The sequence below is a fragment of the Atractosteus spatula genome, chromosome 5 (genome assembly GCF_055471065.1).
Source record: "Atractosteus spatula isolate fAtrSpa1 chromosome 5, fAtrSpa1.hap1, whole genome shotgun sequence".
In the NCBI taxonomy this organism is placed as follows: Eukaryota; Metazoa; Chordata; class Actinopteri; order Semionotiformes; family Lepisosteidae; genus Atractosteus; species Atractosteus spatula.
The window spans coordinates 56,045,941-56,070,020 of NC_142710.1; the positions used below are offsets into that span (position 1 = coordinate 56,045,941).

Sequence of the window (24,080 nt, forward strand, 5' to 3'; positions counted from 1 at the left end):
ATCTCCTAACACCTACTGTATCATTACAAATCTGCTGAAAGGGTTTTTGAAATCATATGTAAATTGTTTTCCTTTTTCCTTTTTTAAAACCTCAATGTTTCAATTATCCAAAGCTATTGTATTATACTGTTACTGCAGTGTTATATTTGCAGAAAAAGAAATAAGTATAATATTTTGACATATTCAGATGTATTATATGGTCAGGAAACAGTGTAGTGTCATTGTCCATTTCTCTGTTTGCTGCTTTGTCTTATCGGTATAGTATGGACGTATAGTGACTTCTAATGCAAGTGACTAAGTGTGTGTATATACAGGCAATTCTGAAGGCGACCATATTGTATGAATAAGGACCCCGTAAAATGCTTGAGTAGAGGAATATTTAAAATGGTCTAGTACCGTCTTACATTTGATTTATTTAAAACATGTAAACAGGTGTTCTTTTTACTCGACGAATAGATGTTTTAGTACACTTTAAATACAGCGCGACCCGTTTTTAATTGTGAATGTGTGTACGACTGAACGCAGGTATATTTATCATTGTACAGTAAGATACACGCTGCGCCGGTGCACAGCGGTTTTCAGTTCTGCTAGCAGGGCGGCGTTGTGGGTTGAAGTAGTCTTCTCGTCTCTTTTTTTATTTAAAAAAATACATTGTAGCAAATTATTGGGTGGTGTAAATAAATATACATTCGCAAGGGCTATTTGCTGGACAGGGGTTGAGCCAGAATGGCGGATGAAGTTCTGTTTCAGTTCCTCCACAATGAGCTCATACAGTATGTTTACAAGTCGGCTGAGCATGGGGAGATGGTAAGTATTGCATCCAGCGTGTTTTATCATGAACATACAGTATCGTGTGGCGACATTAACTCTGACCCGTTTCAAATGATGCAAAATCACTTTTTTAAAAAAGTAATTAGTCATTTAAAAGTGACATTCTGTGAATACTCCAGTGCCAGTTGTTGCCATTTTACACACCGGCTGTTAAAGAGGTTCACGCTTACAGCTTCAGACACCTGGTGGATGTTGCTCTGAAAAGACGGCAGTGGGAGACAGTGATGTATGTACGCACTATCAGTTAATTCAAATGAATTAGTGCAGTGAAGAAGGTATCGTCCTGTAAGGTACAGCGTATAGCACCATATGTAAAGTCTGCTTGTTATGTCAGATGACTGGGTTACCCTGCCTCAGTTTACGAAAAACCTACAACAAAGAGGAGATTAGAAACTATGTATTAGTGGTAACGTGCTTATTAACATTTCTGTGCGCCTCTATACCTCAGCCAGGTTAAGTTTTAATGTGATCAGTTTTACTGTTGTTTTTTTTTTTTTGGTTATTTCCAGGAGAATGGGAGATGCATAACAAGACTGGAAAACATGGGCTTTAGAGTGGGCCAAGGATTAATAGAAAGGTATATTAAAAAACATTTTTAAATCATTATTTATTATTATCTCTGATTCACTTTATGAGCGTGTCATTTGGAATTTATTTGGACCTTGGAAAAGCCTGTCTTAGCTACCAAGCTACTGGGTCCTGTTCTGACTAACGTTTTTTTCAGATTTGTACTGAAATGTACAAATCTGAAAAAAAAGTTTTAAGATCCACTTAATGATGAGATATGAAAAACATATTCACAAGAAAATATCAGAAGACTTCATTCTACGCTTAAAATAGTGATAGAGACAGGTGTATAGGAAACAGATCTGCTCACGGTTGTATCATTAGCATGGACAATACTGTACAGTATGTCACTGAACAGGTAAAGCTTCATTTCATGATGTAAGGTAGATTAATTCCTTACATTTTAATAGCGCTTTTCTGGACACTGCACATAAAGCGCTTTATAGGTAATGGGGACTCCCCCCACCACAACCAATGTGTAGCCCCCATCTGGATGAAGCGACAGCAGCCATAGTGCGCCAGTATGCTCACCACACACCAGCTATCAGTGGGGAGGAGAACAGAGTGATGAAGCCAATTCATAGATGGGGATAATTAGGAGACCATGATTGGTAAAGGCCAGGGGGAAATTTGGCTAGGACGCCAGGGGTTAACACCCCTACTCTTCTTGAGAAACGCCATGGGATTTTAAATGACCATGGAGAGTCAGGACCTAAGTTTTATGTCTCATCCAGAGAAGAAAGGTAATGGTAAAGAAACTTTCTTTACCTTTCAGCATGGAATGAACCTTTAGTTGTTCCTTTGCAGCCTACGCATGCTGACGCAGCTCCCTACTCTTACTGTATGTCACGTTAAGTAAAACCTCAAAATAATAATTATATTGGCAGTCCATGATGAATGTCATATACTGTATCTGTGTCAATATACCTTTTTCTTACCCTCAGCAGGGGCAAGGAAACACATGCAATTTGCCAGATGCTGAAAGTAATTTTAATATTTCTGCCAACAAGGTTTAAATTACAAAGTGTTCTGGGTGAAGGACAGGAAGAGATTCCCATGTTGTCGAAGCCTTGGTTTTTATTAAAAACAAAAGCTAGTTGAGATCCTTCAGTCAATTAGCTACTAGTAATTGAAAGAGCTATATGGGCCTCTTGTCTGTAACCATTCTTGTGTTCTTAGATTCCCAGGGAGAAAAACTGTCAAGTAATTAACTTTAGCCAAGGACAATGCCCTTTTATTATTATGAATCTTGTACGTTGGTGGATACTGTTTGAAAGGGAACTGTAAAGTATTGTTCTTATTACCTTTCATTAGGGGGGAAATCATTCATAAAATACCAGTTTACCAACGTTTATGATGTTATTGTATAACACCAGTAGTATTTCTGAATGATTTTTCCACTTGTAATGGGAGTGAAAATCAATAAAAGACTAAATTACTGTATTGTCTCCTGCCAGGTTCACCAAAGACACTGCACGGTTCAAAGATGAACTGGATGTCATGAAGTTCATTTGTAAAGATTTCTGGACCTGTGTTTTCAAAAAGCAAATCGATAACTTAAGAACAAACCATCAGGTGATCTTTTTGTCTGTACTTTATTTTTACTATCCTATGCTCTACACATTTAATTATAATTTGACTGAATAAGTGCAAAAAAAATAATGCAAAGCTTTGTAAAACAATATGCCATCTCAGACAAGGGTGTTTGCTAAGTCAATAAATTATTAATAATAAATTCACATTGACCTTTGCAGGGAATTTATGTGCTACAGGATAACAAGTTCCGGTTGCTGACACAGATCTCTGCAGGAAAACAGTATTTAGAGCATGCACCCAAGGTAAGACAATGCTATATACTTCCAAAATTAAAAAAGAACAAACTATATTCATTAATAGGGTCCTAGATGTCGTTGAGTTTGCTGTTTTTCAGCTGGGATTATTCAAGTCAGTGCCAAAGAGAGGTATTTTTAAGATCAGATGATTCCATAGAAGATCACACAGTACAATCTTAGAATATGATCAGTTGTAGCTTAAATTTCAAATGAGAACTTAAAAAATAAGATAAATGTAATTCCTGAAATTACTAAAACACACGCACTACACTTAGTGGTATAAATAGGATGAGGGTTTGTATTTGCTGTTTTCCATAGAAATAGAGAGTGTATAGGTACAATGGAAAGCCATCTATAATGCTGGCATCATGTGAGTAAATGAGTGCAGATAATATATATTACACTGTAGATACATTTTTGGCATCCTTAAAAAAGAAAAGGCATGGCATCCAAAATCGTATTCTACTGAAATTCCAGCCTTCAGCCTTCTGCATTGTTCAGTTTCCTTTTTCTCTGCTGTGTGAACACAGATCAGTTGAAATTTCAGCCATTTCATTTTAAGTACACAAAAAACAAACAAAAAGCATCCTTTCATCTTTGTGGATGTGTAGAGGAACAAGTGATGTTAATGATTAGGAACACCTGACAGTGAGTCCATTAGATGTGATTGTTAAAGATGATGGATTAACTACAACAGCACTTCATATTCATGTATTGTTTACCCTGAGTAGCTATGATTAGGTGTTTGAAAATTCTGGTCAACATAATTTAAAAAGATTGCTTTTTGGATTCTCACTCTTAAGCTGTATTAATACTGGCAAACCTGTTTTATTAGTAGAAAATATCAGTGGGTGCTTTGAGGAAATTGTACGTACTATGTACAGGTATATGTTGTAATCCCTGATGGTGTCTAAGATAAAGACTTTTGCACAGAAGCGTATCTCTCTAACATAATTAGGTGTGGTTTTCAAAATCTGGTCCCAAGTTTGTCCATTGGCATTGAACCCACTACACATCTAACAGGTCAGAACATGATATACAGTTAGCCTCTGTGTTTTTAATTAATGCACAGTACTTTCTCATTATCTGCACAGATTGAGGCAAGGTGAGACTGGAAGGTATTAGGGTTATTCTGTTCAAGGCGATAGGCCTAAAAGGAGTGTACACTGTGTTGTTTTTCAGTATTTGGCATTCACCTGTGGTCTGGTGAGAGGAGGACTGTCAAATCTGGGTGTTAAAAGCATTGTCACGGCAGAAGTCTCTGTGATGCCTGCATGTGAGTTCACTTGCTTTCTACACAATTCATTAATAGACTGTTTTATATCTCGGTACTGGTCTCACCCGGGGACATTATCTGTCATCTTCCACTTTAAGAGAAACTGCCTGGAAGAAATGAAGTAGTTTTCCATTTGTAAGATGTGGTTTAATTCTGGTCAAATCATATTATCTGTTTGGAAAAACACACTGGAGTAGAAAATGGAAGCCATTTGTATTTCAGGTCTATATCCAGTACATAGAAGCTGCTCAGTGGAAATGAAACTGTAATATGAAACGTCATGAAACCAGATTATTTTCAAGCAGTTCCTCTTCTAGTATAGCAGAGCAGAAACTGCAGGACAGAGTCACCTTGATAGACCAGTGAATTCAAGGGAATGTAAATAAGATTATTTATGTAATTCAAATAGGTAGTTGTGTTGGGATGCGTAGGCTGCAAAGGAACAAGTAAAAGGTTTATTCCATGCTGAAAAGAGAAGAAAGGAAACACAACGTTTCAGCTGTGGAACCTTCTTCAGCTGTGTCTCCTTGTTTGACACTCGGAGAAGGCTCTTTTCTTCTCTTTTCAGCATGGAATAAACCTTTTACTTGTTCCTAAAATTATTTGTGTCAAATTGTAAACTATATCAGTATTCTTGAGCTTTGTATTAGGTAGGTAAAAGCCTAACGGATCCCTTGAAAATCAATAAGGATAAAAAATGCTTATTTGCAAAGTGAAGGATTATGCATGAACATGAATATAGCTCATTTCTTTTTTTCAAATGTCCACAAAATATACTGTTATATTTAAGGACACAAGAATAAGGTTTTAATGCTTTCCTTTGCTTCCTTCCTAGGCAAATTTCAAGTTATGATACAGAAGATCTAGAAGGATCCTCGTGTTGAGTTTAATGCCTTTTTAAATGTATGAAGTATTCCTGCACGCAAACACAGTATAGTGGCATTCAGGACCTTTGTGTAATATCTATTTTACTTTTTACAATGACTTTAACTGACTTTAATTGCCTTGAAAAGCATCTGTGTTTAAATTATTATTCACAACTCTTAATAAAGGACCACAGTACTATATTAACAAAGTTCTCGTGCTTATTGTAAGTAGAAATTAACATTCAGGCATGCACCCTTGTGAAGTTCAGGTAATTTGTGTTGTAAGTGAGCTCAAAAACTGTTTTCTCATAAAGAGGAGTCACTGAAAACTAAAATCCAACAGATGAAATCAAAATATAAGGAATGTACACGGTGAATGATAAAGTGATCATATTCAACTTGCCCTATCCTAGTGGAAAATAAATTAGGTCTGCTTAATTTCAGCAGTTTTTAGAGTTCTGTTTATTTTCGCCATGTGTAATCTGGACTATAGTCAAACTGATTTTACTCATGTGTATGTCATATACTGTATCTGAATGGCACAGGGATTGAATGATCGAAATTGACTTGAGTGATATAAATATAAAGATTCAAATTTATTTAGACCCTGTCATCAAGATGCAACTTTATATATAGATATATATTTGTAAAGGAAATGGACTTCAAATGCACCACAGCTGTAAAATCAAGGCCAGCACAGCAATTAACTAATTTACTGATTGCAGTGATCCCTCACTTAAAGTTAACCATCTAATATCTCAGCTGCCTTAATCCTGCCTAGATTTTATTTTAATGCTCATCTTACTTCTGTTTTGGAATCTCTCCACTGGCTTCCTGTTAATCTTGATTTAAAAGTTATTTTATTGATTTTAAAGCTTTGAATGGTTTGGTTTCATTCTGTCTAATCTTTTGTATTTATAAGACAAAACAGTATGGGGAAATAGGGTTTTTGTTAGGGATGTGCTCACAAGTTGTGGCTTTTCCTGCAGTCTAGATTTGTCTTTTTCAAATCTTCCCCCTGGCCAAGATGGCGGCATGGAAATCACTGGCTGGTTGACCGGACATCAGCTATCAGCTGCGCATCCTGTCCCAGACAGTATCAAAAGAGCACCGAGTAGGAAAAAAGATGGTGTTGACGAGGAGCTGAATCTTAGGGGGATCCCTGTCAGATTGCCCAGATTGCCACGCCAGCACAGTCCAAATCTGTCCCTTGTCTGAAAGTTTTCTCCTACTTATTATTTTTCTCCAGCCCCAGCTGAAAGGGCAGCACTACTGCTGACTTATTATTGCCCAGCACTGGCCAGAGGGCCACAGTGTTATAAGTGTAACGGTTTTCCCCATAGTCCTGTGGGAAGAGCTCTATTTTTTTCACTGCACGGGTCATTATTTACACTTATTGTATAAAATTTAGTTTTCTAAGGTTTATTTTCCTATGTATTTTTACTTCATTTTAATTATGCATTTGTGATCTGTTTTCCATGTATGTTTCTTTTAATGGTGCTTTATAAAATAAAATTATTGTTAATACCTTAAATGTGACCTTAAATACGGTCTTATTCTTGTGATGCTAGCATAAAAATAGAGCCAAATTATATATTTTTCAATAGCTGGATTCCCTGCTAGATTAATTAATAATTTGTTCTTCATTTGAATCTAATGTGATGGAATGATACAGGAGGAACAAGGTCTCAGTAAGACAACAAACAACATTACAAAAACTCAAGTACTGTTATATCGGCACATGCAAACCAGCATCTTTCAATAGATATGGAAACGTAAAACTATATTTTTAAATTTAAAATAAAACCTATAAGCATGCATAAAACAGTCATACAGGATGTGTCCCAGAGCCTGGTCTTGTCTGTGTGTTCAATCTAGAATGAAAATACGTAAATCACAGACACTCCAGATCAAAGCTTTTATTTTATAAAAAAAGAACATTTACTAGAGCAAGGAAAAATCTTGTTTTTTGTTGCTTACTAATCCTAATCTCATTTTTAATGACCACTTCATCTTGCTGTGTCTCAGTAAAGTTAAAAAACAATAACAAATTCACATGCCATATAGGCTATACACTGTATTTATTTTGGTGATGGGTCATTGTTGCCTGCAAATGTTAAGCAAGATACCTAATGTGGCTATACAAATAATGATAAACTGAAATAAAATTTCTGCCAGTAAAATTACATTTGAGAATTCAAGATTGTTTAAATTGCCTTTTCAGCTCTGCCTTATGTGTTATTTTATAAATACTTCTTGACCACCAGTTTTCACCACTGTCCAGTCAATGGCAGTGTGAAAAGAACATAGCTGCTTGACAGCAACTTTGTAGCATTAAGGGAAATACCATTTTTGCAAGTGAGACCCAGTCTTTTTGTTTTCAGAAACATGGGAGTTTATGACACATTTCCCACATCTTCTGTAAAAGACAATGACAATAATGGTGTTTTTTCAGCACACCAAATCCTGAGACAACACCAACAGCAGCCATGATTGTTAACAAGTACCATTCATTTGGTAAGAAAACATCCTCCTTTTATTTACTTAAAGCAACCACTAACTAGATGTACCAAGTGCTCCAGTGCTTGTTAGGGGTCATCATTAATAGTTTAAAGCTTAAAAAATATTTTTGATATGAATCACAAAATGTATAACACTTTATATTTTTATGTATAGTTTTTTTTTGTACAACAGATGCACATTTACTTTAATGGGGTTATATGGGCTCTTTTGTAATGGGAGCTACTAATTCACTAATTTTGAAAATAGAGAAATATAGGCTTACAATAACATGAATAACAAATATGGACTAAAAGCTGATCCTTTTCAATTCTAGCCTCCCAAACCGTATTCACTTATGATACATGGATGGAAATGTAGCATCATTCCCTTGCATTTATTTAAGAATATGAAAGTCATGGTTCTATAAATTTAGAATAAAATAAGCTGGCTTTTGAGTTAGTCTAAGAGCATTCACAGAAAATGAATACTGTTTGTATTTTCTTTTAATTGAGAAATGTAATTCAAGTTTACATCTTGGACAAAATAACGCAGTGTAAGTCTTCTAAAGCCAAATTTACAACAAGGCAAAAGGAATACGATTTAAGGAAGCAGGTACAGTAAACTTTACACTTTATTAATTGTCACCTGTAAACACCACCCAAGGACACAAGTTGCCAGCAATTGTAAAATATGATATGACCATAACTTCATTTCAGATGGACAAGAAAACACGACTCTATTGTCAGATATTTATAACCCATGCATCCCTTTAGTTGATTCAAAGTTAGAAATTACAGCGAAATTCACACAAGTTTGTTATCTGATTCTTAGTAATAATAATGACAAATCAAAGGACTTTACAGGTAATGGGGACTCCCCTCCACCACCACTAATGTGTAGCCCCACCTGGACGATGCAACTGCAGCCAAAGTGTGCCAGTACTCTCACCACACATCAGCTATCAGTGTAGATACAATGAAAGTGAAAGTAAAGTGATGAAGCTGATTGATGTGTAGGGATTCATAGTTACCATATAGTTATAAAACGTCTTCACATGATCTTCTTCATATCTACACAAACTTTAAGAAATAAAAAGGGTTGTAGAGACACCACAAAAACTTGTAACTGAACAGAAACTGATAAAAAACAGTCTTCTTTGCCAGCAAACACCAAGTTCTTGATCTGTGTTTAGAGTGTGAAAGAAACCTTTTAAAGCTTCCTATTGAAAGATACTGTAGGGTTTTCGCTAATGTCTCCTGTCTCCCACTTCCGCCCACCGACATATAAATAGCACTCCTGTTTTGTTTTCACTTCCGTTCCTCCACCACATCCTCACCCTCAGAGCAGCTCCCAGGCTCATTCTTCAGTAAAGGGGGTGTTCCAACAGCCCCGTAATTACAGACAGGTACTTGTTCTCCTCAACCAAGCAACTTACCCCAAAAAACCTCTCCATTCAAATCACACCTCTCCACCATCTTGATTAGGGATTGACTGAACTACTAAATTGCCTTATCAGGGTATCGTATTAAACTAATACAAACTCACTCAGACAGTGTGTCTCTGTCAGAACACATACTCTTGAGTTAAATTGTTGTGCACCACAAACATTGAATGAGTTGAATTAAATGAGGATACAATTTTAACGTATTTTTTTAATTTTCAATGTGAATTGTTTTTGTACAGACAATAAAATTACTTTTTGAACATTAACTAGGATGACTGTCTTATAAATCATATCAACAGAAACTTTTTGTAGGAGTCAAACTGGATATTATAACCTCTTTTGACTGAAAGTATATATGAAATACTGTAAATGAGTGAATGAAGGCAATTCTGTGTCAATTAGCTTACAGCAGATGCTATTTGTGACCACTAGGGGGTTTACAGGTACAGCAGTGTTAGTCGCCAGTGTCTGTAGTCCCGCTATGGAGACACCAGGACCCGCAGTCAGTCAGTGCCTGGGCGTTACTGACAGGTGTTGTAAATCTGAATCTGCTGGTTGATGGCATCAAGAATGGACCTCATCTTCTCCTCCAGGCCATCCAGCTGTTTGGCTTTGCTCTCCAGGGTTTTCTGATTATTCTCGTAATTTTGTTCCAGCTCTGCAAGCAAAACACAGGAGGTGGAAATAAACGAGCCGCATATAAATTCAGCATTCAAGCACTGCCTGTTGGCCCACCTCCTGATTTATTGAAAAAAAAACATAATCTAATGGAGGGGAGCCATGTGGGTCGGTGCTTTGTGAACACAGCCCAAAGACTCATTCAGGACATTCCTTTCTGAGAGGCCGTGAATGAAGAACACATAATGATTGACTCTCTTACCACCCAGCCTGCGGAGTTTGTCTTGGGCATCCTTCAGCAGCTGTTTGGCCTCATCCCGAAGCATCTCTGCCCTCTTCTTGGCATCCTGGACAGTCTTCCCCTTCATGTTCACCAGGTCCTGCACTGTCTTGTACTTATCATTTAACTCACCGTCTAAAATCTGCAAAGCACCAAGTGCAGAGAGTGAGCAAAAGACATGGCCTGAGGCCAGCTCAGCTGGCCTTGAAGAGGAAACTGGTCCTGAATAACACTGCACCTGAACTCAGCCAACAAAACAATGGAATAATCGTCTGGTCTTGTAGTGAAGAAACTTGCATTTGCAGTTGTACGCAAACACTAAAGCAGTGGTTCTCAAACTTTTTGGACCAAGTATCACCCCTGATCCAACCAAAGCATCCTGTACCACCTACAAGTCATCATCTCATAGGAACCCCAGAAATTCTCAATGACCAACATGAGCGCGCGTGCACACACACTCACACATACATATAATAAATATTATTATAATAATAAATTTTATTTGATATAGTGCCTTTAAAGGTGGCTTCTCAAAGTGTTTTACAGAAAAAAACAGTAACAACAACTAATAAAAATGCACCATTTCAGTGAGAGGGGTGAGACTGTTTAGTCGAGCAAAGCAGATGTGAATTACTTTTTCGAGCCTTGATACAATTCACAACAGAGTCTAACATTTTAAATCGTCAGGCATTTTCTTGACGGCAAAGGTCTCACGGTGGATGTTGCAATGCATCCATTCATTTCTGGTGCAACTACACCGTTATGTCGGCTTGTCATCACTCTAGCACCGTCTGTACAAACTCCAACACATTTTATCCAGTCGATGCCATTCTCTTCGATAAATTCACCAGAAGCTGAAATATGTGCTCTCCTGTAGTTCCTGTGGGTAGCGGCTTACAGAACAGAAAGTCATCATGGGACATACCCTCAAACCCGTATCTAACGTAAACGAGCAAATTGGCCAAATCGACTACAGACTCATCTAATTGCAGTGAAAAACATCTGCTCATCTTAACGCGCTCTATCAGCATACTTTTGATATCATCCTTCATTTCAATAATTCTATGAATGACTGTGTCTTTCGGGGGGGCAGCAGGTCGAGCTGTTTAGAAGCTTTTTCTCCACACATTATACGTATCAGCTCTTTTGCCAACGGTAAACAAAGTTCTTCACAAATAGTGTGGGGCTTACCTGCTTTAGCAATCCGCAAGCTTGCATTTTTCCACGTTTCCGTTTTTATTTCCGTATTTATTTAAAGTTTTAATTTCATGCGCATGGGAGCGAAACACTTAATTTTTCTCAAATTAACTTAGAACAGTTCTTAAATATTGTTCTGTTATCTATCACGCTTTCCTGTGCTCACAAGCTTACCAGCGTTCGTAGCACGTATTTCTATGCATTCCTGTGTTTACAACGTTGGCATTGTTCCAAAATCACGCACATTCTCCTTCCTCCCTATTTGCTGGAGATACAGTAGCTTTTTTAAATACAATTGGTCACTTGTGTCCGTAGCACGCATTCCTATAGAGTGGTATAGAATTACAGAGTATCTCTTGTGTCCACTGAAGTATTAGCACGCACTGTATCGTAGTACGTAGGCTGTGTATTCGACACGTATTAAAATAAAAAATATGAAAACCCGTCCCGATTTTTCAGCGCACACGACACAGTTCCAGGGTCATTTGGCGTACCACCTAGCGGCACTCCGCGTACCACTCCCGGTACGCGTACCACAGTTTGAGAACCACTGCACTAAAGTATTGATTCAAGGCCTCTCCAAGAGTTTACAGTGGAGTATCATTTTTACACATACAGTGGCTATTAAAAGTATTCACCTTCTTTGGCATTTTTACGTTTTAATTTCTTTAGGAATTAGCTTTAGAGCTTTAGAGTATATTTATTTGACATTTCAGAGTATTTGTGCTGATCAGTGGTAGGAATTTCCAAATAAATCCATTTTGATTCTATGATGTAAGAAAATAAAATGTGAAGAATGCCAAAGGCGGGGTGAATATTTTTTGTAGCCAGTATAATGTATATGTTAGGAGTAAACATTTTTGGAGATTTTATCATCTGTGAGGACTTTGAGGCCCAAACGAGCAGCAAAGATCAGCAAATTCATTCATTCATTTTCATGCTACTCATGCATTTCTACAGTATATAATAAACAATCACAGCCTCAAAAGTACAGCACCATTAACAGGCCACAAGGTAGGGTTAGGTTTGAAGGATGCAGTTACTGATCTGAAGCAATAAGCACACCTCCTTCCAGGAAACACACCTGCTTGGCCTCGTTGGCTTTGTCCCTTGCCATGGTAGCCGTCTCCTCGGCCCGGGATGCCACCAAGCTGTTGTTGGCACGCTTGGTCTTCAGAGCATCAATCTGCCTGCCTAGGGTGCCCAGCCGGTCCATGGCATCCTTGAGGTTAGTCTCGCTGAGAGCAGTCTCAGACTGGATCTGCAAAGTACAGTGGGCTTTGATGGGCTACATTTTACAAGTGGATAAGCATCAACACTTTCAATGTGACTCCTGCATAACACAAAGCTTAACCTTGACAGGATGTACTGTAGTACAGTTAATAAATACCACCAGCCATCGATAGGAAAACAGTACACTGCAATTTAACACATACTGATGGGGGTTAAAATAAGGTTTTAAGTGCTTGTCCCTATATTGTGTCCCATCTATGAAGTGGGACAAATACTGTATATCAACACATATTCAAGATTACAGAGTTAGTGTGTAACTGTATTGTGGAGTGTATGCCTGTGTGTTAGCTATGCAGCTCTATGTTGGTCACCAAACTGCTTCAAGGTGTGCTGAAGTTCGGTAAAAACTGATGTTGTAAAGCAACAGTAATTGAACCTCCTAACGAGGTTGTCAAGAGAAAGAGTGATCAACTTCAACAAACAGGACATAAAGCAGAGCCTGAAACAAACCAACCTGTCCTGGACTATGAGGGTATACTGTATGAAAGGGAAAACCTTACCTTTGTCTGTTCAGCAGGGCACACCTAACACAGCATTAATGTGTATAAAGAGCTCCGTAAAACCTGAATCTGCACAAGACTGTTTCCTATGTTGAAGAATTTCCCACAACGATCACCACCCTGTTCTGGTTCACAGTAAAGAATCTCTTTGTGTCGATGGATTTTTCCAAGTTTCTTACTTCTGCCAGGCGGGTCTCAGTTTGGCCGAGGTCAGTCTTGGCACGCTGTATTGCCTTCTCTGCTTCTGCCTGTGCCCGGCTGGCATCATCCAAGGCCTTCTTCACCGTCTCAGCTGTGTTTTTCACAGTCTCTGCTCGATTCCTGAGAGCAATAAAGAGGACACAACCACTGCTGTAGTTTTGCAATCCAAATAACTGGCTGTGAAGTGCCATAAAGGCAGATCACACTGTTGTACATTATTCTGCATTTACCAGAGGAACCAGTCTGCGCTTGCAGCTATCCCTGCTTAAGTGATACAAAGATTGTGGGCTGCATTTCTAAAGACCACACTGAGACCTTCTGTGTACAGGTGTTTTTGGAACAGAGAGGAAAATTAAAAATGTACATTTATATGGCCCAAAATAAGTTGGCTTCATGAAGGATGCATATGAAAATATTTCATTTTAACTTGCTTATGTTGAAAGAAAGGATTGTAACATCCATGCACAAGTAAACACTGAATGAATTAGGTTCTGTGTTCTGTGCACTGACATACACTTAAACACTCTTTATACTGCACTCGAACACACAAACCCTCTTTACAATAACGGATACAAGCCTTTCTTTCTCCATTTCTAGAACACTTTTTCATACAGTAGTTCTCACACGCCCCTGCCCCACCTCTACAGTGAGAAAGTACACTCCCATCACAGTCCCCCTTCATTCTCTCCAGCCCTGGGGTCTCACCTAGCCCTCCTGGCATCCTGCAAGAGCTGCTCTGCCTTACGCACATCGTCTTTGGTCTGCTCCAGGATGGCATCGACGTTGGACAGGCTGTTGACCCGGTCCTTGATCTCCTCTGCCAGGTAGCGAATCTGCTCAGGTGAGGCAGGGATAGAGAGCTCCAGCACCTTGCTAGCCACCACCTCAATGCTGTCCGGATCCGCGCCTTCCTCTGCGTGGCAGCAAAGCAAAAGAGATTTCACCAGACCACATGGGACAAGCAGGAACTTCAAGTTGGCCCACAGGAGATGACCCAGACACAAACACCCGCATGAACCGGAACAGCCTGTTTGTGTTCCTCTGTGAAATCACAAGGATGAAAGTCTCGGGATGGGATTTCTAAGTGGCTCGGCGAACAAGCTCTAGCCGGCACCCACTCACGCATGAGGAAGTCCCGGATCTGCTTGATGAGGTCGCGGAGGTCCTTGTTGGAACGCTCCACCTTGGTCTTGGTGTCGTTGGCCTTGTCAAGGGCAGCCTGTGCCCTCACCTTCGCCTCTTCTGCTTTTGTCTTCACGTCTGCCACCTGAGATGACAATGACAAACAGAAGGATTTGTAATGTTGGACAGTTAAATCTGTGCGATTCTCAATCCAATTGTCTCGCTGAGTTGAAATCACAGACGCCAAAACAGTATATACTTGTGGCTGCCAGCTCCAGTCTTCAGGCGTTATTCATGACATTTGGGACTGACCAAAGAAATGTCTAAACAAGAAAGCAGATCAATTAAGTGATCAATAAGCCCTATGGATTTATATACTCAGATGGGAGTAAAAAAAAAATTATATATATACTATTTCTCTAGGACCAGCTTGGGAAACATTACTTTAACTTCATATAGGCCTGGGAAATATAGGAATTGTAATCAATTTAATACATCATTTCTTAAACTAAGTAGACTTCAGGTTATCGGCACCTCTTTTAATAGGTGTATACAGTGGGGCTTTTGAGGATTTACTGAACTAATAATGTAGGAAGTGGATTCAGAGGATCCAGCTGATGTGAAATGTCCTTCAGTTGCCTTATGGAAGTTCACAGTTGTGAACTATCAAGGTAAATTGAATTTTAACCATTTTTCCCTTCTATATACTTTACTTATTTTTTTGTATGCAGTATATTTTATCAACATTTTACCGCAGTTTATTAAAAGTCACCGTTTCTGCCTGTTGATACTACAGTAAACCTTTATTGGCGTTACTCCAGTGCCGGGAGACTGACCTTCTTGAAGAGCTCCTCCACCTCGCCCATGGCCTTGCTCAGCTCCTTCTCAGCATGCTTGGCCCTCTCCAGGGCATTATCGGCTGTTGCCACGGCACCGTTGCAGTTCAGGCCACCACAGTGCCTTTTTCCTTCGTCGTCTCGGCAACCCGCCCCACCACATGGGCTTTCTCCACACGGGGCATCCCCTGGGGCTCCACACACCTGGGGGAAGAGGGCGAGAGAGGCAGGGGGGCATTAGAGTCAGTGAAATGATTCTGATGAGCTTCCCGATAAACTCTGCGCTGACCCCTTTCTTGCTATTCAGGGGAGTCCCCCCAGCCTGACCTTCTCATTTATTTTTTTCATGTCCAGCGTCTGTGTCTTGGCTTTCAAGTCGACCAGGGCACGTTTGTTCGCAGCATTCTTGCGGTTGAAGTCGTCCCTCTTCTCGGTCATCAGCTGCTCGGTCTTACGGCGGGTATCTGCGGACTGGCTGACGGTGCTGGGGACAGCGGTAGTGGATCGGTTGGCACGGCGTTCGGCTTCCCGGGATTTATCAAAGGAGCCGCGGATGCTGTCGTAGGCACCTGGGGACATGCATGGAAGATCACAGCACTTACAGTATAGTTCCATTATTTTTAAGCGGGTGGTACAAAATACGAAATATACTGGTGAATACAGACCCATACCAACACATTAATATATACTTTAATCAATTTCAGTATTATCACAGTCAAGAGTGGTAAACTAGAGTGCAAGTGTAGTAAAGCAACACAGGAAAGAATAGTGAAACAAATGTGAATTAGTGCAAGATGAAGAAAATAACCCTTCCGGCCCCTGCCTTACCCAGGAAGTTGGAGTTCTTCAGCACGTCCAGCTGGCGGCCCAGCTCCCCGGCCGAAAGGTTGAGCTCCCGAGCCTCCCTCTCCAGGGCACTCAGCTGATTGCTGGCCGCAAAGTTGCTGTCCTGGACACTGGTCAGTTCCCCCTCCAGCTGGTTCAGGGTATCGGTGGTCTCGCCGATCTTGGCTCTGAAAACAGATGGAAGAACAGGCCCTACTGGGTGGCCATTCACAGACACAACAGATCACAACAGACAGCCGCCGGACCCGGTAAGGAGAGTGTCCCATGGGAAGACTCCGTGCTTTTTACACCACAATTTTCCTTTTGAGAGAGAAGGAGCAGAATAAAATGACAATCCAGGCACGGATTTGTCAAGGTTGTGCCAAAATGGCTTTGCCAGTCTTACAGATAAACTGCCCTTTATTGTTAAGCCAGGTTAACAATATTTGTTGAAAAGGTAAATGGTAGATGCCGTAAAACCTTTGGGGCGTGAGTTATAAACGGAATCACAGTTTTACACAGAGAAAGCCAAATTACTGTTGGACCTGACAGGCCAAATGTTCCAATCTGTTATATCATCCAATCATGAAATCAACAGCATAGATGGCTGGGCAAAAACACAGGTCTTGTCCAGAAGTGAATCCTTGAGAAGGAGCTTTTTCTCCCATTGAGTTGCTCAGACTGCAGCCTTGACTTGTCTGTGTGTGTCTGGCGGTGCCCACCTGAGACCCTTGATGAGAGCCATGAGGTTAGCGATGGCCTCGGCGGTGGCATTGTGGGCATTCACGATGGCCTGCGCCTGCGCCAGCTTCTCCTCCAGCTCCCGGAAGTTCTTCTCGTAGGCTCCCGTCAGGCCCGTGTGCTGGATCACACGGGCGCGCTCGGTGAGGGCCCGCGTGCGGGCGGCCAGGTCCTGCACCACCCTGTCCCAGTCGCCAAAGCACTGGTGGCAGGGCAGGCAGTCGGGGAACTGCCCCGAGAAGCCGCGGGCACACTGGTCGCAGCGCACCCCGGACACGCCCTGCTGGCAGACGCAGTGCCCCGTCACCCGATTACACTGAGACGTCTCGATGCCCCTTGGGTCACAGTCACAGGCTGCAAAGAGGACAAGGGGTCACAGTCTCCAGTATGAAGACCTGGTGCCTTTTGTATTGAGTGTTACTCAGCACTTTGGGATGATTTGGTGTTTCATTGTACGTGTGCGCTTCTGGGATGTGGACACAGAAATCCGATATGATCTTTAGGTGAACACAAATGTAGCGGTGTGTTTTTATTTCATTTCACTGCAAAATAGAGATGTCAGTGCATTCATTCCAGGCTGATGGAGCAGTAAAAGCCAAGCAAATACCTTCACTTTAAGGTTTCTCAAAGCCAGTCCCAGTTATTAGCTCTTGTTATGACTGAATTTACAAACTGTCAGTGTCACAGGAATAACTTGCAATTATGCTTTTAAAGGCCACTCAAGTCTGAGTTGGATTCATTGGAAAAATTGTGGATTCATAGGAAAAAAAGAAATTCGTTTCTTGTGTTAGATGATTGAAGAGGTCTTTCATTTAGTTATTTTCTTGGTAGTTATCGATGCTGGAATGAAACCCTGTTCTTTGGTTAGCACAGCCATTGAAAGGGAAACTCAGGGAGAGTGGGAGAAACAGCCAACTAAGGGGGACTGACCTCTGCACTGCACTTTGGGATCACCCCAGTAGTTCTCCTGACAGTCCTGGCAAGTCTTGCCTCCGAAGCCTGGGCGACACTGACACTTGCCTGTGAACTGCAAACACAGGACCCGAAAATCAATCTCTGACACACAGCTTAGCAAAAGGAGCACATGACGCTTATAACTCTTATAGCACAAGAATTCTGAAAGACATATTTTTTAACAGTGAAACGTCTTTTGAGATCTAGAGAAGTACAGTAGCATTATGGCCCATAGAAGTAACAAACCAGCAATAAAATATCAACATTTCAGTGGGGGCTATTTTCTTCAACTTATATCATTGCTTAACATTTAAAGAGGAAATATTTTAATTTAGCAAATATCTGATGAATTTTATAACACACAGAACTAAAACTAAGGAGTGTCTCTGAGGAGAAAAAAAAAAACATTGTGCTTGTACAACAGTGAAAGACCTTATGTAACCCATAGAGGGTGCTTCTGAGACAAGGTACAAGATAAAGACTTCAATTGAAATACTGTTATCCTTTTTTTTCAAAAAGGGAAGTCTTAAACTGAGCTCACAAATATCTTGTAAATGAAGTCCTTTGCATTTGCCAGAGGTCTCTGCCTTTTCATACTACGTATTAAGATTCTGTAGAAGGCTTCATAGCAATGTGAAGAAAGTCAAAATAAAAAAAAACTCAAGATACTCCTTTTGAAGATCTGCAGAGCTTGTGCAGGCACTGGGTCAACAAACCTCATTGCAGGTGGGGGTGATGGCATTGTTGGGGTCACAGTTGCAGGTCTCACAGCCTGTCCCACTGGCCAGGTTCCAGCAATTGACAGCGCAGTGGTCACAAGACTGCCCAATGACATTGGGTAGGCACTGGCACTGTCCCGTCCTGCGGTCACACGTACATTCGTCCCGAGAGGAACACTGGCTCCGGTCTGTGCCCAAAAAGTTGCAGGTGCATTCTGAAAAGAACAGCAAAGCTCTTTCTACTGAGGGCCATGAAGCTGATAGCACAGTAATCCACGAACAACACATTGCAAACAACGAAGGAGTATGCTTTAAGAAATAGCTTTCGGATATGACTATTGAGAGGTGAATTATCTCAAATCTTAGTTTTCTTGACAGAGGTCTATCTTGCAAGCTGTCTTGTGAATGGATATTTTAGCTGTTTAAGAAAGTGGGTTGCAAAACAAACATGAAAAGTGCAGAATATTAAAAGCAAGAAAGACAATGGAGTTGAAAAAGAAGTGGATGATTTGAGCTTAAAAATGTAATCCTGCTACCAAACAATTTTTGTTCTTCTAAATGTACTGTTCTGTCTGATTAGAAAGGGGGAAACCTAAAGATCTGAAAATTTACACCTAATGCCTGCTTAAGCATATTAACATCTTCAGTTTCAAAACTTCAGTCATGACTTCCACCTATCATGTACAGTATGTGATTGAAATAAATAGCTCTTACTCTAAAAGTGAGGTGCATATTCTCAAGACCACAAATAAAAATCCTTAAATAGTAACTGTGCAGAATGGCATCGGGATATTGAAGTATCTCTGAGGTAAACCTCTCCCCGGATCTCTACTGGAGTCACTCTGGCATTTTCTTACGCACTCCTGCAGTTGCGTCGTGTGGCGTCGCCATAATAACCCGGCCGGCAGACCTCGCAGTTGGGGCCCTCTGTGTTGTAAAGGCATTTCTTGCACTCCCCCGTGCGGCGGTCGCAGGAGTCGGGGTCGGTGATGTCGATGTTGTTGTGACACTGGCATGGCTGGCAGCGTCCCCCGGGCTGCATGGGGTTGCCGTAGTAACCAGGGGCGCACTCATCGCAACGGGAGCCTGGCAGATTTCAGAGATGGAGTGAAAGAGAAAAACAAGCCTCATCAGTGAGTCAATGTAGGCGAAAATGTGGCAAGCATATCCTGGGTATGCATACTTTACCTGATCTTTTAATAATTCTCTCCTCTGCGAGTGGCAGAGAAGATCAGAGGCATGCTACCCACTAGGCCAGAAAATGAGGCCTAACAATATGTAGGTTTGGGATTAGTGGGTAAACATTAAAACTCACAAATGCAACAGAAAATAAAAAAATTAATGAAATCACGTTGAGTTTTTTTTGTTTTTAGAATGTATCAAAACATATCTTAATATGTTTATGGCATAATGGGTCTCCTACAGGCAGACAGTAACAACTATTAACCAAATGAATGTAAAATGAATAAAAGCGAACCGTTTTTAAAAATGGTTAACAAAAAGCTAAACAATTAAGGACACAAAAACAAAAGAACCTCCTATTTGTTAAAATCTTGAATAAAACCACCTACATCTCAGGAGGCACTACTCAGTGTTTACACTCTGTTCTTGAGCAGGCACTCTGAAATTACAGTACATGCTTTCCCACAGAGAACAGCATTCCAAAAAATAATTCTTCATAAAATTCTGCAGAGGCTGTCTGATGACAGTCAGTTGGCTTTAAGAGTTGCTTTCTAATCTGGTGACAAAACAGATGGCTTTTTGTTCTTCGACTGATGTGTCTGAACTGTGCTACAGAGGCTCAGCCAATAGAGGAATTTAACCGGTCACAAAAAATTGACAGATTTCTGAAATAACTGTGTTTTGTGGCACATGTAGATTCAACTACAGTCCAGCTATTTAGGGAACACATTCTGTATTGAGCTCTGAAAGAGAAAGCAGGTAAAAACAGGGTTCAAATCCTTGGGCTAGCTTAACAGCTCTTTTGTGTATTTTCTCTCATGATGCTATTACACAATGGAATATAGCTGACTTAGCAGCTTGCTACACATAATCAAACTCTCCACAAACTCTGCCAGGCCAAAAGTGGTGTTTGTTTCAATGAATGAAACAGAGGCTACACAAAATGCAGAACAGTTTAAAAGCAGGATGAAAATGTCTGAGGAGCTTTAATAATTTCATTATGCTGTCTCATTTTATGAACACTTTCTTAAAATGCTAACCTTCATTAGTCTCATTGAGACTGTGTGTGACATATCCTTTTTGTGACTTTACTTAGAAACGACCTGGACAGTCACCTCTGTTACTGATGATACCTTAGTGGGTACCTCTCTTCTAAAGATCTTAATTAAGTCTGTGAGATAGGATGGGGTGAGCTACAGACACCAAAATTAATATTTTAGCTGTTTGGGAAACTGAGTTGCAAAAAACATGAGAAATGCAGAATATTAAAAGCAAGAAAGACATCTGAGGTGAAAAAGAAACCAGATGATCTGAGTTTAAACATGTAATCCTGCTGCCAGACAACTGGTTTTCGAAATGTCCTGCCTGCTAAAAAGCGGGAAACCCAATACTGCTGGTGTAAACTGCTCGATCCTTTTACAAAACAGCAAGCACATCACATCTGCAAAAGCGAAAGCAGCAGAAGGCTCTGGCTGGACCTAAATCCATACTGGAGGAACAAAAGTACTAAGAAAAAAACAAGGTTGTGATTGAAATAGTTTTGCGGTGACTCTGAAATCTGAACACTTCTGATGACAAACCACAGAACAAGGAGAGATTTGCCAAAATTGTGTGTGTGTTTTTTCAAGAACACAGACTGCTTTATGACTAGGCTTTTGTTTTAGAAACCTCAGTGATAACACGCCCCCCCCCACACAGTCATTGTTCTGTTTGATTGCTCTTTCCCAGTCACTGGTGCTTTTCTCAGCTGTTATTAATATGCAACAGGTGATTGCCTATCCTACAGTGGGCCAGCCCAGGAAAGCCAACGTTAAAAGCACTGTCTGTGCTGGGATATGTGTGTGGGGGGGGGTGGCACAGCACCGCAAGGAACTGAAGCCATGCGGGGGGGTTGTGGGGGGGCGTCACCATTACTCACGCATTAAGATCCCCTCTGAACGCTTAACCATCCCTGTGATGTGCGGAGGGGGAAACAACAACAGTTATTATTCAGTCAGACATCTCACTGTCTCCCCTGTGCACCTTACCTGCTGGTTTATATTTGTGTAGACTTCACCAAGCAAACACACACACAATCAAATACATTGACACATGAATAGAATTTGGATTTTTCTTTAAACACACTCTACAACCAAGGTATGCCTTCAGAGACAAAATAGAGACGACTCGACAAAATGTCAAGAAAGTTGAATTGCTTCCTGAAAGACGCATTCTAAAAACGAGATCACTGCACAACTTTTAAATTCATGTGTGGTTCTATTCTGCTTTTCAAAACACCTTGTATGCACCACTTCAGTACTTTGTCAAACCTCTGTAGACATGGGGGAATGTTTGACACATGAGGTTGTTAACTATAACAAATTACACTACAGTCAACAGAAAACCACAAGTCAAATAACGTTTCTTCAGTGTATTTGCTTTTTATATCAGAATTAAAATCAATACACTGTGCCATTGTGTTTAATTCCTTGGGCTAGCTTAACAGCTCTTTTGTATTTTTTCTCTCATGCTGCTATTACACAATGGAATAAACCTTAGCAACTTACTGCACATAACCAAACTGTCCACACTCTCTGCTGGGCCAAAGCTGGAGTATACAGAAAATGCAGGACAGTTACAAATAGGACTTATCTATCATACAAGTACACTGCATGATATTATTATTGTATTATTTCTTGGCTGGGAAAAGTGAGCCTAGTCTTGTCAGCAATAGAGTGTGCGAGCACTGCTCTCTAAGCTTTTTTAACAAACCCAAATGGTTCAAAGTCACTTACAAAGAAATGGCTCTGTGCTCAAAACATTTCAAACAATTTGGTATTCCTGATATTTGTTTTCCAAAAACAATACAAAGGAAAGCTGGAGAACAACACATGACAATTTATTTGGTATATTTCATAGCTATCTTTCATTCATTTACAATTCAGAACTTATAGGTTTCAGTTTCCAGCCCAGTGTCTACAGCTTTCAAAAGGTCCTGTATGAAAGAATAAATGACTGGTTCTGAGACAGGTCCTGGGCAGTGTCCAATTTGTGAATGCTACTACAGATGCATTACAGGTGATCAATGACCAACAATGCATTACTGAAGACACAATTATTATAAACTGAATATCGTTATCAAGCAGCTCTTGTTACACCATGTTTTGGCTCTACTGTATATTGTATGCAGGTTGGGCTGTTACAAAAAAAGGAAACTCCAGTGATTTTTAAAAACTTTCAAAATGCAGAAATGTACAGTAGTTTCACTCACTTTTAATTGTATACATTGTATACACACAACTTACCATACCTTAAGTATTTCTACAGGGCAAACACAAACTAAAGATTCAGGCTATCTGAAAAGTATCTGAGAAAAGTACTCTGGCATTATAACAGGAACAACCACTGGTTCAAAACCTAGTCGAATTCAATAATGGAAACTTCTGAACCACTGACCTTGAGCTAGATGCTGTTTAAATCAGGAAACAGATACGTCTGCTACAAACAATGTATTTCAAAGAGATTGTTTTGTCTTCTGTTGGCACAATGTAATAATAGCCTTAGGAAGACAGATCTTACCGGTACAGACGGCGAAGGTTTCACTGACCTGTGTATCCCTGGTTGCAATTGCAGACCACCTGTCTGTTGCGGTTGTCCTGGTAACAGGAAGCGGCAAAGTGCCGCCCACTGGTGGGCCCATCAGGGCAGGGGCATGGGCGGCACTGCCCTCCAGAGCCCAGCAAGGGGTTCCCATAGTAACCATTAATACATCTGTGGAAAATGACCACTTTATAGCTCGATACTGCCCTTTGAGTCCCAGCAACGGAAAAATACGTTCAAATACTGCCAGCTGTCACTTCTGTATGCTTGGTCCGCTCCACAGTGGCTCTACACAGAATGTTTTTAGTCTCCACGTATGTTTTTTTCTTGTGGAACAGATGCAAAAAACATGTAAGAATACGCCACACGGCTTATTCTGTCAGAAAAAGGGTACATCTTATTATGTTGTCATTGTAAAAACAGACAAATGACTCCACAAAAAAAAGTCTGTTGGTGCAAAAAAATCAACAGTATGACTTACAGTAAGTATCTTGTGTGAAAAAAGGGTATGCTTATGGAATGTCATGGTTTTAGCATTGTTTGTATTTGATGTTTCATTAGTCATCCCAAGTCACTTTATATATAGGAAAAGTGCAGTAGTAGTAGTAAAAGACCTTATGACAACATAGTATTGTAATTATTAATTACAATTCTGTGCTGTTTGCCACAGATGGTGTGTAATGTAAAAAGGTTTGGTGAAAACTGGAAAGGCACA

The 24,080-nt window shown here is 40.3% G+C and overlaps 2 protein-coding genes across 3 annotated transcripts in view; one reads left to right on the forward strand and one right to left on the reverse strand.

The window, feature by feature from the left end:
* Positions 1 to 322: 322 nt before the first annotated feature.
* Positions 323 to 6,906, forward strand: trappc6b (trafficking protein particle complex subunit 6B). Its single transcript, XM_088916805.1, has 6 exons — positions 323 to 807; positions 1,341 to 1,408; positions 2,856 to 2,973; positions 3,153 to 3,236; positions 4,413 to 4,506; positions 5,342 to 6,906. Exons 1-6 carry the CDS (start codon positions 727 to 729, stop codon positions 5,371 to 5,373), a joined length of 477 nt encoding a protein of 158 aa, XP_088772931.1. The 5' UTR covers positions 323 to 726; the 3' UTR covers positions 5,374 to 6,906.
* A 2,602-nt stretch (positions 6,907 to 9,508) lies between these two features.
* The window catches only part of lamb2 (laminin, beta 2 (laminin S)), a 49,919-nt gene continuing 35,347 nt past the window's right edge, over positions 9,509 to 24,080 (reverse strand). Inside the window, exons 21-35 of one of the 2 annotated variants that reach the window (XM_088916847.1) lie at positions 23,373 to 23,536; positions 21,705 to 21,737; positions 19,466 to 19,690; positions 18,602 to 18,819; positions 17,862 to 17,958; positions 16,913 to 17,285; positions 16,194 to 16,378; positions 15,693 to 15,934; positions 15,366 to 15,569; positions 14,530 to 14,674; positions 14,113 to 14,320; positions 13,386 to 13,527; positions 12,498 to 12,674; positions 10,199 to 10,358; positions 9,509 to 9,976 (exon numbers count right to left, since the gene is read on the reverse strand). In XM_088916847.1, the coding sequence (XP_088772973.1) occupies positions 9,840 to 9,976; positions 10,199 to 10,358; positions 12,498 to 12,674; positions 13,386 to 13,527; positions 14,113 to 14,320; positions 14,530 to 14,674; positions 15,366 to 15,569; positions 15,693 to 15,934; positions 16,194 to 16,378; positions 16,913 to 17,285; positions 17,862 to 17,958; positions 18,602 to 18,819; positions 19,466 to 19,690; positions 21,705 to 21,737; positions 23,373 to 23,536 (2,710 nt within the window). In that variant the 3' untranslated portion in view covers positions 9,509 to 9,839. The remainder of the gene's footprint in view (positions 9,977 to 10,198; positions 10,359 to 12,497; positions 12,675 to 13,385; positions 13,528 to 14,112; positions 14,321 to 14,529; positions 14,675 to 15,365; positions 15,570 to 15,692; positions 15,935 to 16,193; positions 16,379 to 16,912; positions 17,286 to 17,861; positions 17,959 to 18,601; positions 18,820 to 19,465; positions 19,691 to 21,704; positions 21,738 to 23,372; positions 23,537 to 24,080) is intronic. The other variant, XM_088916848.1, reaches the window with a different exon arrangement.

Bases quoted from the DNA above. Each gene is read 5' to 3' on its own strand.
- trappc6b (XM_088916805.1), top strand. From the start codon at position 727: ATGGCGGATGAAGTTCTGTTTCAGTTCCTCCACAATGAGCTCATACAG. The intron at 3,237-4,412 runs GTAAGACAATGC...GTTGTTTTTCAG, and splicing joins ATTTAGAGCATGCACCCAAG to TATTTGGCATTCACCTGTGG. The intron at 4,507-5,341 runs GTGAGTTCACTT...CTTCCTTCCTAG, and splicing joins AGTCTCTGTGATGCCTGCAT to GCAAATTTCAAGTTATGATA.